Source organism: Myodes glareolus, chromosome 23 (genome assembly GCF_982192425.1).
Source record: "Myodes glareolus chromosome 23, mMyoGla1.1, whole genome shotgun sequence".
Taxonomy (NCBI): Eukaryota; Metazoa; Chordata; class Mammalia; order Rodentia; family Cricetidae; genus Myodes; species Myodes glareolus.
Genome location: NC_142048.1, coordinates 14,398,325 through 14,417,823, shown reverse-complemented (window position 1 = coordinate 14,417,823; position 19,499 = coordinate 14,398,325). Strand labels below are relative to the sequence as shown.

General features: G+C 41.3%; 1 protein-coding gene across 1 annotated transcript; it reads left to right on the top strand.

The window, feature by feature from the left end:
- Window positions 1-2,284: 2,284 nt before the first annotated feature.
- Hpf1 (histone PARylation factor 1) lies at window positions 2,285-18,602 on the top strand. Its single transcript, XM_048455734.3, has 8 exons — window positions 2,285-2,403; window positions 5,931-6,090; window positions 7,525-7,714; window positions 8,773-8,871; window positions 11,654-11,804; window positions 14,847-14,934; window positions 16,374-16,546; window positions 18,362-18,602. Exons 1-8 carry the CDS (start codon window positions 2,356-2,358, stop codon window positions 18,491-18,493), a joined length of 1,041 nt encoding a protein of 346 aa, XP_048311691.1. The 5' UTR covers window positions 2,285-2,355; the 3' UTR covers window positions 18,494-18,602.
- Window positions 18,603-19,499: the final 897 nt, after the last annotated feature.

Genomic DNA, 19,499 nt, shown 5'->3' with positions numbered 1-19,499 from the left:
CCCCAGATTGTTCTCTGGACAGAGGAGAGGGTGCCTGAACTGGCCTTGGCCCATAACCATACTGATGAATATTTTGCTTATCACCATAGATCCTTCATCTGGCGATGGATGGAGATGGAGACGGAGACCCACATTGGAACACAGGACTTAACTCCCTAGGTCCAAACAAGAAGCAGAAGGAAAGAGAACGTGAGCAAGGAAGGCAAGATCAGAGGGAACCTTCATCCGAGGATGGATGGCGATACAGACGGAGACCCACATTGCAGCACCGTACTGAGTCCCCAAAGGTCCAAATGAGGAGCAGAAGGAGGAAGAACATGAAAAAGGAAATCAGGACCGCGAGGGGTGCGATCACCCACTGATACAAGGGGACTGATCTAATGAGAGTTCACCAAGGCCAGTTGTCTGGGACTGAGCGAGCACGTGATCCAGCCAGATTCTCTGAATGAGGCCGGATTCTCTGAATGTGGCTGGCCCGGAGTCTTTCTGAAAAGCCATTGATAATGACACTGGGACTTGTTTCCTCTGCATATACTGGATTTTTGGGATCCAGTCTATTTGGATGCTCACCTTCCTGGACCTGGAGGGAGGGGGGAGGAGCTTGAACTACCCACAGGGTGGGAGACCCTGACTGCTCTTGGGGATGGAGAGGGAGGAGGGGAGGGAATGGGGGGGAGTGGGAGGGTGTTGGGAGGAGGGGCGGAAATGGAGACTTTTGTATTTTAATAACCTTTGAGAGGAAAAAAAACTAAGCATGTCAATAACAGGCATACTTTAATGCCTTTTTTAAAAATATAGATTTTATGTAGTTTTTGAAATTGTATTGATCAAAGGATGTATAACCAATCTCAAAGATTACACTTTTAAAATTAAATTTTAAAAGAATTGATTTACTTAATTTTCTAATCTTAAACTACCTCACTTTGTAAATGAAATATAAGGTATTATGAGAGGTGCACTGCTCAGGTTTATGAATGGATAAAGTCAATAGCAGAGGTCATATGAGTCAAAGAACATTCTGGTCACAAGCATGGTTTATTAGCTATTTTCATATTCCTGTTTCAAATAGGAAGTATAATCATGCGAAAAGACTATATTATCATAGTTTTGAACAGTCTTTTCAAGTTTTGTTAGGTGCGTTGAAATTCTTTAAGCTAGTGAGAAGCATGCACAGGATGGGAGGAGTGGGCAGGATCATGGAGGGTGCGTTCTCACGGTGTTTACTTAGCCCTAACTTTCAATCCTGCCTCAGTTACGGACACGAAAGCTACCCAGCAACTGGTCTGAAGTGCTCCTCAAAACCTGAGGATAAGGGCTAGAGAGACAGCTCAATAGTCAAGAGTAACACACTGCCCTTGTAGGGCGCCCATTTCGGGTGTCTCACAATCTCTCATAACTCCATTTCCGGAGAATCCGATGCCTATTTTGACTTCTTAGAACACTTGCAAGCTCGTGCAAATCCACAGGCACACATAATTAAAAATAAAATAACTTTAAAACTGAGTACATATTCCACAAAATAAGAGTATACAAATTAGGAGTAATGAAGTACAGATTCCATCTCAAGAATGGGGAATAGGGCATTGCCAGGACAGTGGTGGGGCAGTATGTCTTCCAAACCAAATTATTCCTAAAACTCAGATTCTGATTTTTAAACTCTGGGTACAGCCCGAGATTGTGCCTTTAAGCATTCCTGGGTAGAAGTGGGGTGGAGGAGGGGCTGGGATGGGGGAGAGGAGTGTCGCTATTGCTGTGGGTGGTTCAAGGCTTACAACTAAGCATAGCCAAGATGTAAAAAAGTAAATTGCATTAAGAAAGAAGGAGAGAGAAACGAGAACTCAGAGAGAAAAGATTGGAAGATACAGGGAAAGAAATGGAGAGAGAGAAAGAAAAGAAAAAAAGACTAATTTACTTCTAGAAGATAACAAGAGCGGAATAGAGAAGGGAACGGGATGGAGTGCAAAAGATAAATTCGCTAAACGAACAGAAATAAAGAAAACAAAAAGGCTGAAGTGAGGCGGCATCACACAGCCAGCAGTGTGCACCTGAGGACGGAGCTTGTATCTCCCCAAGGGACCCAAATTTCATATCTCAGGGTCTCTGGAGCATCGGGCCTAGGTACTGGGCTGTGGGCATCTCAGGGTCAGGCATCTGAGGGGTCAGGTTCAGTACTGTCTGCGCTCAGGGGGCGTGGCCCACCCTGCCTGGGGCGGGGCCTCTGCGTCCACGTTCCGCCTCGGGGGCGGAGTCTGAGCTCTAAATTGGCGCCGGGGACTGGCGGCTTTTGAACCCGGAAGCAGTCGTTGGCGTTCGGAAGTGGCGGGAACGCGGTCCTCGGCGCGCTGCTGCTACAGGATGGTCGGCGGCGGCGGGAAGCGCAGGCCGAGCGGGGCGGGGCCGCAGGTAGGCAAGGCGGGGATGTGCGGGGATGCTGTGGGCGGTGGCGGAGCTCGGGGCGGCGCTTTTCATTCCCCTGGCAAGCCTCGAGGGCTGCTCCCCTGGGGACTGCGGGGCGGTCGTTCCTCTCCAGCCCCAGCCGGCATTTCTGGGCGACCGACCATTCATCCATCCATTCACTCCATATCCATCTCCAGCTGATGGAAAGGTCTGGTGTGCCCCGCGCTTTGTGCAGTAGCTGCCAAGGCGGCGGGGTACACGCGAGCTTACATTTCACCCTCGGCTTTTTGCTTGGAGTTCACGCTGGTGTGTTGGGGAAAAGTGCCGGCTGGATTTAACAAGGAGTTGTTAAAGACAACTTTTGTTTGAGACAGGATCTGTTTTGTAGCCCTGGGACCCATTACGTAGACCAGGCTAACCTGGAACTCATAGAGATCCACTTGCCTCTGCCTCCCGAGTGCTGGGATTAAGGGAGTGCGCCCAGTGCCTGACAAGACGACTCTTAAGGCAGCTCAGGTTTGAAAGTCTTGATGGCAGAGAAGAAAAAATAAGAGATCCCTTGACATAGAATAAGTGATGCGGGGGTGCAAAGGAGTGATAAAATGGCCAGTCTGGACTTTGACATGATTTCGTGCATTCCCTAAGTATTCAGTAGCTAACAACAGGGATTAATCAGGAAAACTAAAGTTTAACAATTCTAACAGATTTTTAAGCTGGGTATGGTGAGGCTATTGTTCAGGCTTAAGGGTCAGGGACCGGTGCTTGTAGGTATTTATTTTTCACCTTGGGTCATGTTTTCTCGCAACACCAAGTTAAAAACGTAGTCTGAGGACAGCAGCTGTCTCAAATCCTCCTGGCTAGGAATGCGAGGATTCTGAAGCCCATTGATTTAAAGCAGAGCTGACAAATCTCTTTGAAGGTACAGTGGGCTGCTTTGGCAGAATAATTGGCTTAACTGTAAATAGAGACGGTCTGGTAGAGTGTTTATAGCTGGCACTAGTAGCCAGCATCAATTATCTGCTCAGACTGTTTTATTTTGAAACAGAGCTATTCTTTCTTTTAAAAACGAACACACAGCAGTAACAGGTTTACAGTGTCTTTAGACAAGAGTACAAAGCACAGAGAGGTTGAATAACTTGCCCAGGTGACAGCTGGAAATTAAGTCAGGGGTCAACCCAAAAGCCAGAGCATTGGCACACATTTGTAATCCCAGCACTTCTCAGGCAGAGGCAGTGGGATCAAAAGTTCCACGTCATCCTCAGTTATACTGCAAGTTCAAGGCCAGCCTGGGCTACAGTAGACCCTGTCTTAAACAAGGTCCAATGCGATGGCTCAGTAGGGAATGGATTTCTCCTCCGATCTGATGACCTGAATCCAATCCCTGGAATTCATGTTGAGATGGGGAGGAGGGGAAATGTGACCAAAATATATTGTATGAAAACGTTTAAATAAAAAAGCTTTTAATATAAAAATTAAATGCTGCCACTGCTCTGTATCTACCAACCTAGGCACCTTATCCTCTCTGCCTAAACTTTTCCTGCTGCTTCTAGTCACTGCCCCTGTCACCCTTGCCTTCTTTTGGAGTTCATTGATTTCTAAACAGGCTGTTATGGTACATTTTGTCTTAGTCGGTGTTCTATTGCTGTGAAGAGACACCATGACCATCACAACTCTTGGAAAAGAAATCATTTAATTGGGGCTTGCTTCCAGGTTCAGAGGTTTAGTCCATTATCACGATGGCTGGAAGCATGGTGGCATGCAGACAGATGTGGTGCTGGAGAAGTAGCTGAGATTCTGGATCCACAGGCAACAGGAAGACTCTAGGCTTGGAGTGGGTTTTTGAAACCTGAAAGCCCACCCCCAGTGACACACTTCCTCCAACAGAGCCACACCCAATCCTTTCAGATAGTCTTATTGAGCCATGGTGTTCACTGTACTTCCCTTTCATGTATTTAGTGTACTCCGTTGTTTGAAAGCCCTATAACTATCTATTCTCCTGCCGGTTGGCATTTCAACCCCTAAGGACAGTGCCTTCGTGAAGAAGTCTTACATGCCATTAGATTTAGAAATACATTATGTAGACTTTGGTACTGATTAATGAACCTGGACCTCTGAGAAAATGTACTTATCAGAAACACCTAGGTGAAAATTTTCAACTCTAGCATAATCAACATTGAGTGCAGCTCCCCTGTGCATTGTACAATGTTAGGCATCACCCCAGGCTCTGTGCCACTAGATACCACTAGCCCAGCTGTGGTTAAATGTGCATTTACCCCTTTGTTCAGAACCACAAGTCTGGGCTGAAAGGAGGAATGTCATGGAAATAATAAACTCTGAAGGATCTAGGTTCCCGGAAAGAAACAGACTGTGCTTAGAGAACCAAGGCAGGTAACCTGAAGCAAGCGTGCTACCTTGGTAGAAGTGTGTTGCTTTCTAATAGCATCCTTTCACCTAGCCGACTCCTATTGCATGGTGCTGGAAGATACAAGGCATTACAAAGCCTTTTCTGAGACAAGTAGTTTTAGCTCAGAGTTTATTCTCATTAACTCTACCATGCCTGCCCTCTTCTTTTGTTTGGAGTGTTAAAAGGAAGACCTGTGGTTTTAAATGGGAGGTTAGTAATGGTTGTGGTAAATAAGCCAGAAGTAACTGGTTGGACTTCCTGAAGAAACAGGTTTCTTTTACCTTTTACTGTTTTAGGTTAGAATATCAAAGTAATTGGTTTCATCCTGGCTTCTTCATACGTATGTGCCATTGTATGTTTTTTACTTGTTTTTTTAATATGGTTTCACTGTTTATCCCATGTTGACTTTACCCAGGCAGTCCTCTTGAGTGTTGATTATGGAGTGATGACATTCTGCGTTTTTGACAATTTTTAAAGATTTTTCTTGGGGCTGGAGAGATGGCTCAGTGGTTAGAGCATTGCCTGTTCTTCCAAAGGTCCTGAGTTCAATTCCCAGCAACCACATGGTAGCTCACAACCATCTGTAATGAGGTCTGGTGCCCTCTTCTGGCCTGCAGGTATACATGTAGACAGAATAATGTATACATAATAAATTAATAAATATTTAAAGAAAAGATTTTCTTTTGTTTCTTGTGTTTCTGCTATCACAGAGAAGTATATTTAAAAACATGCTATGTGTTGGTATTCATTGACCACCATGCAAACTATTTCTACTTTGTACAAAGGAATCCCTAGGATTTTACTCATAAATAAAGTTAGCATATGCTTTTGTCATTGATTTTTTTTGCTTTGTTTTTTAAACATATATTAAATGGAGCTAGAAAGATGGCTCAGCAATTAAGAATATACAGTGGTCTTGCAGAGGACCCAGGTTCAGTTCCTGATATGTTGGGCAGCTCTCAACCTAATATAACTCCAGCTCCAGGGAATCCAATGCCCTCTTCCAGCCTGTAGAGGTAGCCATATACTCCAAGCCAGACATACACAGAACAGGCAATAATTGGTTTTTTGCAAGGAGAGTTTTTGAGGTTACTTTTGGAGAACTGAAGTTACATGTGTCAATTTTCAGTGTGAAAAGGCAGTTGAAGTGAAGAAAAGTAAATCCTGTGAAGCTGATGTCTCCGGTGACCTTCGGAAAGAAGTAGAAAATCTTTATCAGCTTTCCCTACCTGAAGATTTCTATCATTTCTGGAAGTTCTGTGAAGAACTTGATCCTGAAAAGCCAGCCGGTGAGTTCCTCCAGTGTCTTTCTGCTCCTGACTGGAAAAGATGTAGGGAACTGGAGGAAAGACAGACACGATCATAGAGAAAGGGTGTTTCAGCCAGCTGTGCTGACGCGTGCCCGTTACAGTCTCAGCAGTTAGGACACTGGCTGAGAGTATCACAGTTTCAGGCCAGCTACACATTGAGACCATATCAAAAAAGAGAAGACAAAGGACCATTCCCAAAGTTGTTTCTAACGAGAGAGCTGTCTTCAAAGAAACGAGTTGATACTTAATGTTAGTTGATTACATGGCTGTGGCCTGAGACAGCAGCCCCGTAGGAGGACAGGGTTATTTTGCATCCTGGTTTTAAAAGTTTCTGACCCTGGGTAGTTGGCTTCATTGTTTTGGTGCCTGTGATAGGTTATGCCAGAAGGATGTGTCAGCAAAGTTCTTACCTCATGGCAGACAGCAAGCAAAGAGCAGGAGTCCCAGAACAGGATGAACCCTTCAAGTCATCAACCAACTCCCTCCAGCTAGACCTTACCTCCTACTGGCCTGTTACTGCTCATTGATGTCACTAGCTGGGCCGTGCTTTCAGCACACGAGCCTTTTTGGTTTAATGTCATCTCCCAATCAGAATGCTGTAATATGCTACTGTCACCTATTGGCAAAGGCAAGCAGTTTCAGGACATTCCTTCATGGAAGCTACAGGAAAAGTAGCAGTTGCATATATTGTCACTTTGCCTGTGCAAACTTGTCTCGTGGACTGGTAAACTAAGTTTCCTTCAAGGACATTTACAGAGAGAGAGATGGCTCCGTGCTTAATTGTACTGGTCCTAGAAGAGCTGCAGATCTGTAGACTTCATGGCATTGTGGTTCTCTTTCTTACTCTGCCCCGTGTTCTGTGACAAAACCATGGAATCGTTGAGTGTTGTGGTTCAGATTATCTGGAAGTCAAAACAACCTGGAGTGACAGCTGAAGAGAAGGAAAGGAAAACCATTTTTTCCCTCTCCTTGCTCTATGTTGTCTCCTCCTTGATCTGTGTATTTGTAGCCAACAGTAGTAGACAGCAGTGAGGCAAGGTAAGTGTGTGGCTCAGGAAATGTGAACCGTGTTAAACTAATTCAGTAGTAAACTTAAAGGGAAATTTAGTGCCACATTTCTGTTAAAACTGATTCTTCTGTGGGTAGAAACATTTTAACAGACTTTAAAAGCATTCTTTAAAAACAACTTGGTTAAGAATTCTTTAGAATCAGGAAGCAGGGACAGGTGGACATCTGAGTTTGAAGCCAGCCTGGTCTACATGGTGAGTTTCATAACAGCTAGGACTAAAGAGAAACAATCTAAAAAAAAAAAAAAAAAAAAAAAGCAAGCAAACAAGAAAATCAGTGATGAAAGGCATTATTTCCTTTTTGCCTCTAGAAAGTGTCACCTGAGTAAACTTATTTTCCTTATAGATGCACTTGCTACCAGCCTTGGACTTCGGTTAGTGGGTCCTTATGATATCCTTGCTGGGAAACATAAAATGAAGACAAAATCCACAGGCTTGAACTGGAATCTTCACTGGAGGTTTTACTATGACCCTCCTGAGTTCCAGACCATTATTATTGGAGATAATAAAACTCAGTACCACATGGGGTATTTCAGGTAAAGGATCTTCTCTCTCTAAAATACAGTTACTCTGCTATCAATGAGTCTTACAGACAGTGAGTCTGGCATCCCCCAAAGGAAGACGCATTTTCCTCTTATTGATGGCTTCAGGCTTTGTCTGTTGTTCTGGCTACCCTTCACCTTTTTAGCCTGCCTAGGTTGGTGAACTCTTTACATTAAACTTCCCTGATTTCTTTTTCTCTTTAATATAAAGTTTTGTCCTTTGTGATCAGAAGAGCTTCTTTGCACCTCAAATGAGATCATATAAACCCTTCTAGGACTCAAAAAATTGGTCCTGCCATTTATTACCGTGATGACACTATGCCAGTCAGTGGTGACTATGACCTTTCTGTGTCTCAGTTTCCTCTCTTGAAATAACAGGGATAACAGCATATATTTGATAGGAATATTGTGAGAATTAAGGGAATGCCCGCAGATATGTGTGAGAAGTACCTTGCCCACTTGTAGCAGGAGTACTGTGGTGTGTAGTTAAAGTGAAGTAACAGAGGAAGGATGAGGTGTGGCTGGAGAGAAGTACTGAACAGAACTTGCAAGGCTGGGAATGCTGTCAGAGGGGTTTTGTTGTTGGCTGTGAAACTAATTGGCTACTAGAATTTAGCCAAGAATCTTAACCTCTTTCTACTACTGGCTTTTTCAGTTTTAACATAAAAGGGTTGGCTCTCTACATGAATATGATTTTTCAATTCTTCAGTTTTTCAAATCTATCCTGTTTCTTTTTGGCTTTTACTCCACTTCTTGCTGTATTTTTCTTAATAAATTCTGAAATGAAGGTGACCATCAGTTGTCTGAAATACTCTTGTTGACAGACTCTCTTTACCATTTTTTATTTTGAAGAAAAATAATTAGGTGCTAAAAACCTTAGCTTTATGTTCTGATGTATAAGATTTTTCATAGACAGTCTGGAGATACTACAGGTTAAACCTAGTAAGTTTATTCTGCTTTTTACAGGTATATTTTGTTTATAGTCTTAATTTTCTGCTTACTGGCATCATAAATTATGACAGCTAAATGTTTATTGTCTTTTGTTAAAACAGGGATTCTCCTGATGAACTTCCTGTATATGTTGGTACAAATGAGGCAAAGAAAAATTGTGTAATTATTCAAAATGGAGACAATGTGTTTGCTGCCATCAAGTAAGAAACTATTTCATTTTAATTCTCTTTCCTTTGTTGCATGTCTACACCACATTACAAAGTAGGGTTGTCGTGACTCCGACGCTGGAGATTTCTCGGCTCACTTTTATGACTTCTGAGACGAGACAACACAGTTTGCTGCTTTTCATCGAAAGTTTATGTGACTGCTTCTTTAATGTACGTATTGCCTTATTCTGGACTGAGCTCTGAACATGTGGCAGAGCATGTTCTTAGCATGTCAAAACTTCTGGGTTTTATCCCCTACATTGCAAAAGTGTGTGAGTAGTGCTTAATCTTAATTCTGATTTTTCCATAGAAATCAGAAAAATCAGGATTTTTAATTAGACATATTTAAACAATGCCATTAAGACTTCATTATAAGAACCGACTGCAATATAGTTTAAACAGTTTTTAAGAGTAAGTTATTTATGAAGTCCTTGGAAGAGCGACTGGAACAAGCCAAGCCTCCCTGGATAACAGCTGTGTGACTACCGTCTCATCAGTGTTTGTGTCTGCTGTTATCAGGAAGCCGGGCAATGAGCTGCTCTCTCAAGTAGTTGTGGGACCCATCATTGATCTGCAGTTATGCCAGAAAAATCACTGTCCTGCCCTCTGCCACTCAACCTCTTAAAGCTAAGGATGAGGTCCTGAGATCTTATCTACAGCTATTCTGGACCTATCAGCTGTCTCTACACCTTCTACAAAGTGGAATGCCGCAGCATGGCTGCTACATCCCATCCCCTTTGCCTTTCAGACTTGCAAGAGTTGCTTCTGCTTGGGAAAAGCCAGGTCCCACGTGGAATCACCTAAAAATAATAGCATGGGAAATGCACCAATTTTTCATATAGGAAGGAGTCAGAATCCAGCTGAATGAACCAATTGGTACTGGCCACATACATGATTTGAAGTTATCTGTTAATAGCTATGCAATTTATGTTGTAATCAACAAGGTAATCTTTATCCATGAAATAGGATATTTTGTATGACTCCAAAAGACTTTATTCCTATGACTTGATAGTATAGTTTATTATTAAAGAATTCAAACCAAGTCCACCCAAAGTGACCACTGTACTATGCTGTGTACATACTGGTGTACCTAAGGGACAACCACATTTTGTTCTTTCTCTTCTAAAACTGTTGAGTTTTATGTAAGATTTGCTTGGCATTTGTAATTTGTGTAGACTCCCAGGGTTGGTTTTTTTTTTTATTTATTGTTTTGTTTTTGAGTACTGGGGACTGAACCCAGGGCCATGAGCATCACAGGCACGTGCCTATTACTTGGGCTGTATCCTTGGCCCTGATAACATTCTTCTAAACCTTTAAGTTTACTGATCAACTTAAATTGGCATTGTCTTTATTGGAAATTGTAGTTGTTTACTGTCTCTTATACTAGCCTGTAAGCCCCCTGATACAGGACTGTGTCTTTTGCACGGTACTGTTCCCTAGTAGATTCTCCATAAATCACCCTAAAAACACCACAGCATATAAATACATCTTTTTAAATTTCCAGTGCTGGGTACCAAACTCAGGGCATTACATTTGCTGGGCAAGTGCTATAACACAGAGCTAAATATGTATCTCCCCAAATATCTAACTTAATTTATATTAGTCTTACCGATCTTAATAGTTTAAAACAACCCAAGTTCTAAGTGTCTTGTTTGTCTGTCTGTTGTGCAAGGCTCGCTAGCTAAAGAATGAAGGAAGCAGTGTCAGTAAGGTTAAGTGGTGACTATGACCCGTGATTATCAGGGGCTAAGAACCTTACCGATAGAAGTGTTGATTGGTAAAACCTTTATGGAAATCAATTTGAAAAACACCTGAACACATCCATATCCCAAGATTTCTTAGCTGGTAGTTAACACCTACAGATACTGTGCTAAGTACACATTAATGTCATTGAATGGGTATTTATAGCTATAAAAATGAATTTTATGTCTATAAACATGTATTATTTATTATAAATTGTTTATGAAAACAAATTATAGCAATAACATAACTAGCAATAAGGTAGATAAGGTGAATATTATAAATGCCATGACTTGTTGAGAAGAGGGCAAATAATGGACCAGAATGGCTCTATTTTCTCCCTGTCTAAATGCATATAGGATATAATATGTACTCAAACAGCAAGATTAATGTTTGTCTTTCCTTCTGTAAAACTACCTCTGTATCTGTTTCCTGGCATGTAAAGAGGAATGAAAATTACATGGTCTAAAGGACTGCTGTAAATTCCAAATTCCTAATGTAGGTAGCAAATAGAAGTCAGTTTATTCCAAGGGTCTGCTACCACAAAAAATCCTTTTTGTGGACAGCACATTTATGTTTTCCTCTTGAGCCAACCCTCTCTCTCCAAGGCAGTATGCCGTGATTTTTTTTTTTTTCAAGACAGGGTCTCTCTGTGTGGCTGTGGCTGTCCTGGAACTTGCTCTGTAGACCAGGCTTGCCTCAAACTCACAGAGATCTGCCTGTGTCTGCCTCCCCAGGGGTGGGATTAAAAGCATGCACTATCACCACCTGGTTCTGAACGCCATGTCTTTATTTCTAGCAGTATGACTTAAAACTCAGCATTGGCTTTTGGATGTTTTACCTCGTGTTTACAGCGGGGCTACATAAGATAAGACATCTAACATGAGTAGTGCTTATTCCTTGTTTGCTGCAGCCTATGAGGACCTCGGACAGAAGCAGTGTGTGGGACTTGACATTTTTATCTCAGCTCCTTGACTGCTGTGTATTAAGTAGAGAGACACCGCCAGTATAACCACGGCTTTTGATTCTTTTCCAGGTTATTTCTGATGAAAAAACTTAAAGAAGTAACAGACAGAAAGAAAACTAGCATTTTGAAAAACATAGATGAGAAACTCACAGAAGCAGCCAGAAAACTAGGCTACTCGCTGGAACAGAGAACCTTGAAGATGAAACAGAGAGATAAGAAGGTAGGGTTTCACCCATCTGACTGCTGTGCTCTGCTCTGGACTCCTCCCCAGCAACCCTGCATTCTTTCTCAAGTCCTGTCCTAAGGAGAGCTACAGGCCAGTCAGGTCGGGAGGCAGAGGCAGGCGGATCTCTGAGAGTTGGAGGCCAGCCTGGTTGACAAGAGCTAGTTCCTGGACAGCTAGGACTGTTACACAGAGAAACCCTGTCTCTAAAAACAAAAACAAACAAAAACAGAGAGCACGCTACATGCCATCGCCCAAGACAGAGACAGAGACAGAGAGAGATCCATGCCGTCGCCCAGGGCTCTGGGACAGTGCTGAAGCAGGGGTCAGGTCAGCCTTCAGGTTGGCGTGCAGGCTGACTTATAACTGGAGGCCCATCCTATGGTTGTATTCTCTTTCTAAATGTGCATTGCTGTTCTGCCTGCATGTACGTCTGTAAGAGGATGTTGGGTCTCCTGGAACTGGAGTTACAGACAGTTGTGAGCCATCATGTGGCTGCTGGGAATTGAACCCAGGTCCTCTAGAAGAGCAGCTAGTGCTCTTAACTGCTAAGCCATCTCTCCAGCCCCTCATTCTGATCTTTTAATCTTGTTGTACCGGCCATTGTGTAAAGGTAAATAAAAGCAGCTCTGTGCTTAATATTAAGCTTTATTTTTTGATGGCTGAGGTCTCGTTTTAGTGAAAGGTACATTAGGGATGTAGTTCTATACTTAGTCACTAAGACTGCAAAGGCAGCTTACTTTTTAGAAACAGTATGGGTTAAGATTTGTTAATTTTCTCCGGATTCCTCCTTGACCCTATCAGCACTTACTTACTAGTGTCTGTAGAGTAAGAAAGGGTTTTATAAAGCAGCAGGTGATTCTTGGGAGTGAGAAATGGTTTTATAAAGCAGCTATTGTAATGAGGGGCTGCAGGCAGGCCTGCTTTTCGCCTCACCCAGCTCCCGCACGGCTAGCTTAGTCGCAGAAATAACACCTCACAGATTGTATTCATTTAAGCACTGCCTGGCCCATTATCTCTAGAGAGTTAGTTACTGACTAACTCTCATATCTTGATATTAACCCATTTCTAATAATCTGTAGCACCACGAGGTGGTGGCTTACCGGAAAAGATTCAGCATGTCTGACCTGGGCTGGCTCCATGGCTTCTGGCTCATAGCCCTCTTCCCAGCATTTTGTTCTGTTTACTCCGCCTACCTAATTTTCTGTCCTATCAAGGGGCCAAGGCAGTCTCTTTATTGACCAATGAAAATAACACAATAGACAGATAACCCTCCTCCATCAAGCTATAAATCTGTTTATAAATAAGTTATAAGTCTCTAAGTCAACAGATATGTAAAAGAATTCTGCTTTTTAATGGGCATTCCTCATAACCACTGGGGGAGTGAGGATCAGCATTCTCCTCCAGCCTTTCATGCCGTCTTCTGAAGCTGTTCTGTCTGAACATGCTAAGCCACCGGCGTCCTTGTCATCTCCGAATGAAGTGCTGCTGTGCAGTTCCCAGTGCACTTAGTCACTGAGGGCCTGCCTCACTCTCATCTTGACTCAGCAGCGGGCTGAACGCCACCAGTGAACTGCTGTTTTAGTAAATCTTCCTTGAGTCCTATAGATCAGAAATATGTTTACTTTGAGAGGAATTACAGTGACATTTATCATTTTGTACTGTTTTCTTATGTGTCTGGTTCTCAAGAGAAATTTCTTACTATAAGAAATGAGCCTCGCCTTGCTATCACACATTCCGAAGGTGACCTGACTAGACACTGAGCTTCTGTGGACTTAATGGTCAGCAAGTTCTTTGAGAAGACCCTTGCTTTTTTCCGTTAATGGCTAGAATTTAGTTCAGAGATTAATGCTTTTCTACGTCTATAAATATGATTAAACTCATGTTGTGCTCATTTTGACTCCTCCCAAGTTTATATTCAGTATTTGTTTTTAATTAAAAAATAGATAATAACATAAATACAAAGAAAATCATTTATAAGAAAATTATGATTTTCTTATTCTATGTTGATAGTTCTTTTCAGATCCCTTTTAATGTATGTATAAATTTTAATATTACTGTGAGATCTTCATTGATTTATAATTTCCTATTCCTGAAAAATTTAGTTCCTATAGTATGTTACTGACTTTGTCCTTACAGGTTAGCATAGACTGCATTTTAGTACGACAGAGCATTATACAGTGTTGCGTGTTTCCACATTGATATCACCTTGTAGTACTTAGAAGGCAGCGTCTATGCGAGTCACTATATTTGGTCTATAGGTAATCTGTATAGAGTTGGAAGAAAGTCTGCTTTTCTTACAGTATTTTAGTCTTTGTTTTCACATTTAAGAATGAAATAAATTAATCCAGTGTAAAGATTAAGATTTAATGCTATAATTTATTTTTTCCTAAATCGTGATCAGCATCTAAAAAGTTCTTTTTAATATTCTGCCCTTCGAGGTAGCTTAGCAAAAGATGAAGAAAGAATTGGAGGGAGGTGTGGTGGGAACATGGGAGTGAAGGACTTTCAACATGCCAGAGGCTTAGGTTAAACCTTAAAAGTAGAGGGTATTTTTGGACTTTATTTTTCTTCTGCCGTGGAAGTTTTCACTATAGACTACATGAGTATGTTGTGCACATTTGTAACCTCGGCACTCAGGAGGCTGAGGCAAGACAACCAAGAATTAAAGCCAGGGGGCTGGTGGGATGGCTCAGCAGTTAAGAACACTGTCTGCTCTTCAGGGTGAGGGTTTGAGTCCTAGGACCCACGTGGAGTTTCACTGCCATCTGTAGCTTCTGACTGGCCTGCTGTAACTTCTGACATATAAAGACAAACTTGTAAATTTTATTTTTTAATTACTTCAAATGCTTGACTTGTGGTCTTTAAGAATGTATTCTCCCCAGAAACCAGATTTACCGAGCTGATGTCTCTGAATGCTGTGAGAATGTCCAGGGTTTATGTGTCTGTTGACATGGTGGTGGGAGTGGGGGGAGGGGTGATCTTCTGTTCTTTTGGGTCTGTTTTCTTGGTCTCATTTTTTTTTCCCATTGGATTTAGGTTGTGACAAAGACCTTTCATGGTGCAGGCTTGGTTGTTCCTGTCGATAAAAATGACGTTGGCTATCGAGAGCTCCCTGAAACAGACGGTAATGTGTCTGATGTGTAAATGTGTATGTATGTTTGTACACATGGAGAAAGCTTTCCCTTGTGTTGGGAAATAGATAGCTGATAAGAGCAAACAAGCTATTTAGTGTTACTAAGCCTTATCTTTTTCATCTGCAAATTAGGCAGTGAATGCGAAAGGATATAAAGTACTTAGTATGATGCTACATATGCCCCATGAAGGTAATTACTTTTAACATTTAAGGGATTTAACGCCCATTGCTTAGGTTATTTTTTCTAACTTGTTTTAGACACAGTAACGATTGGAAAGCTGGAACCATAAGGCACTAGTTGTTTGTGGACATCCGGCTTTCCTGTAGCTGAGACACTTCATATAGTCATGCACAAGCACTTAGATGATCACACAACCTACTAGTCTGTTGAACCATTTCACTATTGTTCTGTCTCTACTGTGAGTGCCCCATTAGCATTTTCTTCCTGTTTCTGTGGCATAAAATGTAGACAATCCAAATTAGTACCTCTCAAGGAAGAAGCAAATATCCCTGCCTTACTCACATAGCCACTTGTTTCTTAGAACTATAAATGCGACTTAGTAATTACCAGACTTTAAATAACAGTTCTGAGTTTTTATGTGGTATATTCAGCCAGTGAGTTGGGATTTGTTGTGTGACAGTTTATATTTAATCCTGTTTGCTGTCTTACTCTCCCTCTAGGAATTCACGGGGTGGTGGGGGGTGACTGACTGAGGTGTCCAGTCAGTGGCTCCTGAACACTTGACATGTGGTAGTGCCAATGACAAATGACATAATTTAAATTTAAAATTTCATAAAATTGTGTTCAAATTCATAAGTTGAACCAATATTTAACATTTTTATATTGATTTTTATGTTGAAGTAGTGCTATATTAAAAGCATTGGGTTAGATATCTCTAGTTTCATCTATTTTTAGTTTGAGTGTAAGTCTGTGTATATGTGACAGGGGTAAGAGGGGGACAGAGAAGCGGGGGTCTCAGCACACACCCTGGGGTGAAATGGAGTCATAGGACAACTGTCACGAATTGGTTCTCATGCCTCCTCGTGGGATCTGGTAATCAACTCAAGTGGCCAGGCCTGTGTACAAGAGCCTCTAACCAACTGAACCCTATCACCAGCCCTCTTTTTAAATGTGCTTATTATAAAAATGTGGATTATATATACAGCCTTCCTATATTTCTCTCACACTGGTCTCTAGCCCCTGAAGCCAGGATTAATCAGTCCCTGTGGGAAGTTCTGACTCCCCGTGTCCAGTCTTCTGCTTGAATCTGAAGTAAAGTTATGACTGACATTCTGAATTTCATCTTGTCAGATTCCTAAGATGTTATTAGTTGAGTAATAGTAGACATTAGTAGAAGATATAAGGAAAATATCATTAAAGATGGTTGTGATTTTGTATGTGGTATCTTTACATCATTGATTTCTTTCAGCTGACCTTAAAAGAATTTGCAAGGCAATTGTTGAGGCTGCAAGTGATGAGGAGAGACTGAAAGCGTTTGCTCCCATTCAGGAAATGATGACTTTTGTGCAGTTTGCTAATGATGAATGTGATTATGGCATGGGGCTTGAATTAGGAATGGACCTCTTTTGCTATGGCTCTCATGTGAGTAAAAACTCTGCCTTTCCCCATTACTCTGTGTACACCATTTAAGTTTGCACTTAACATTCTCAAGTTCCAGTGCTGGCAAGATACGGATCCAGCTTGTATTTCAAAGTGAACTTCTGAAGTAATTTTAAAGGAACAGTTCTAAAACTGTTTAAAATCTTGTACTCTAGTAAATGAATAAGCAAAATTGTTTCTTTAAGTTTACATTAAACTCAGCTTAACTATCAATATTCCAGGGGTGTGCCATATTTTTGTGAGTGTATAGGTTTGTGGGGATGTGTATGGGGAGTTAGACGCACCGTTCCTTTAGTTCTGCTTCTGTATGGGGGTGGCTATCTACTACCGTGTCTTACAATACTATTTTCAAATATTTGAATTAAAATATAACTAGTAGTCTATCATTTGTTCCTTAAGAAAACTAACCATTTCAGCTACTTTAACTGTGGGTGCCTCAGAGTCAAAAGGCCCATTATTTTTAAATAATTATCCCAAGCTGTGTACAAATGGGCAGTTTTCCTAGTACCTTTATCTTTTTTCCTACCTGTAAAATTGTCTTCTCATGTGCTGTGCACATTTCTCATTGTTCTTTGGTAAGTCTTTGGTAGAGCATCTTCTTCAGGCTCACAAAGGCAGTCCCATTCCAGTGTCTTCAATCCATTATTCACAAACTGTGAATGCTTCTAGCCACCTGTAGCTGCTGGTCAGAATGCGAATTGTTTCAGTAGGTCAGAGATGAGGCCCTTAAGGCACTAACATTCCTGTGAGACAGGAATGCCACTACTTTATAGACCATGCTAAAGAGCAAGTCTAAGCCAGAAGCTCTTTCTTCAGTGTGTACCAGGCATCTGGAGGGCTTGTTCACAGATTAGTGCTTCCCTCTTCCCCACTTTGAGTTATGGGGTAGGTTCTGAAAAATTGGTCTACTTTTACCTGTTGTAAAAGCTTAGGCCTTTTTCTGCCTGTGGTTGGTTGTTAGCAGTAGAAAGTATCCAAAGTGTTAAGCAGGCAGAATGATACAGTTCAGTTGCCACAAAGGACCTAACCATAAATACCATTAAGATGTGATGTAAGTAAAAGCAAACTTGATGCTTGTGAGAATCACACGAGGTATAGCTAAGTGCTTAAATAAATGCTTACTGTTTATCAGCAAAAGAATGTAATGTTGGGTTTTCAATACTGTGAAATCATTCAGTAAACCTGAGACTGAACTCTTAGCAGGGAGGAAATGTTTACTTGGTGGAGAATAAGTCTGAGAATAAAAGTAAGGGGCTAGAGAGATGAATCAGTGGAAGACCTGGGTTCGATTACCAGCATCTGCATGGCAGTTCACAACTGTCTGCAATTCCAGTTTCAGAGGATTTGACACCCCCTTGTGACTTCCTTGGACACCAGTCAGATATGTAGTATACATAGAGGCAAAACACATACACATAGTTATTTTAAAAAATAATAATAAAGGAGAGTGACTTAAACCCTATACTTGGCATAGGGTCTATAAAAGAAAAAAGCAAAGCTTCGTATTTTAAGAAAAAGCATTTAGAAAGAAAGAATTTGATGGCAGTTTGGGACAAAAAGGTTAGTAAAACTTAATGGACCATGGGAAACTTGTAATGGGTCTGAATTCCCTTCCAGATTTTTTTTTTTTTTTGCAGGGGGGATGGGAGGCAGACTATTGGGTGCCTGTCCAATGTCCAGAGTTGACTGATTTTGGAAGTGGGTTTTGTTGTACAAGGGCTTCAATATACTGTCAGCTATACTTGTCAATTTTCTCTGCTTGATACTATGTTTTTTGTGTGCTTGTTTGCTTTTCAGTATTTTCACAAAGTTGCTGGCCAGCTTTTACCTCTTGCATATAATCTGTTGAAGAGGGATCTGTTTGCAAAAGTTATTGAAGATCATCTGGCAAGCAGAAGTACAGAGAACATAGATCAGCTTGCGGGATGAGAGTTGCTGTCCGTGCAGAGTTTTAGAGTGGGACTGTCAGATGGGACTTTGTTTTTAAGGAATACAGAAATAAATAATGGAAACATTTATTAAAAACTTTCATAATACAGTTCTTCTGATGTTTTTCTTTCGCATGCTAATAAATGGCACTCCTTAACTTTCTGAAATTCTTTAGTTGCTAAGGTACATTTCTGAGTGCTGTCCCAGTATCAGTGTTTATGAACCAGTGCTTATCCAAACTCAAATAACCATCTGCTAACTAGAAATAGCAGACTAATTAAAACTAAAAATATTGTTTTTAGTGATGCGACTCTTAAAAATATAGTTTGTAAGACTTGTTGTATGCCCTGGGACCAATATGAATCCCAACAAGATTTATCAAGAACAGATGGAATGGGAGAGCCAACTTTTCATCCATGTCACACACAAGCCAACATGGAACTGATTCTCCAGAAGCCGCGCCAGTCTGAGCCAAGATAGGGACTGAACAGAAGACATGGCCATGTGGAACTGAAGATGAGCTCAGCCATTGAGCACTTTGTCTAAAATGTGTGAGGTCCTAGGTTTGAGCTCTTAACCCTACTGAACAGAATTATGTTGATGGCAATTATAATTTGGATATTTGTGGATACAGTAATAAGACAATGAGATAACTAATCTTTCGGCTGCTAAACGCTTCATTCTATTACAGAATAACAAACCTTCCCTGACTTCTTCCTTCACTAAAGATATAGTTCATTTGAATTCAATGCTAAATAAATTTACCTAGGATCTGAATAAAACACATTTGAAGTGCCTGAGCATATTTATGAATCACTGCAACCCAATCAGTTAAATCCATTTTCTTCTTGGGGACCAATAATGGAATTTCTAGGTTAACTTTTCAAGTATTTGAGTATGTCTAAGGAAATGGAATGCTATGGAAGTGGATAATACTTTATAATGACCTGAAATCTCAGCTCAAATTGACCTTACTGTCTTAACAGCATTGTCTCTAGTCTACACC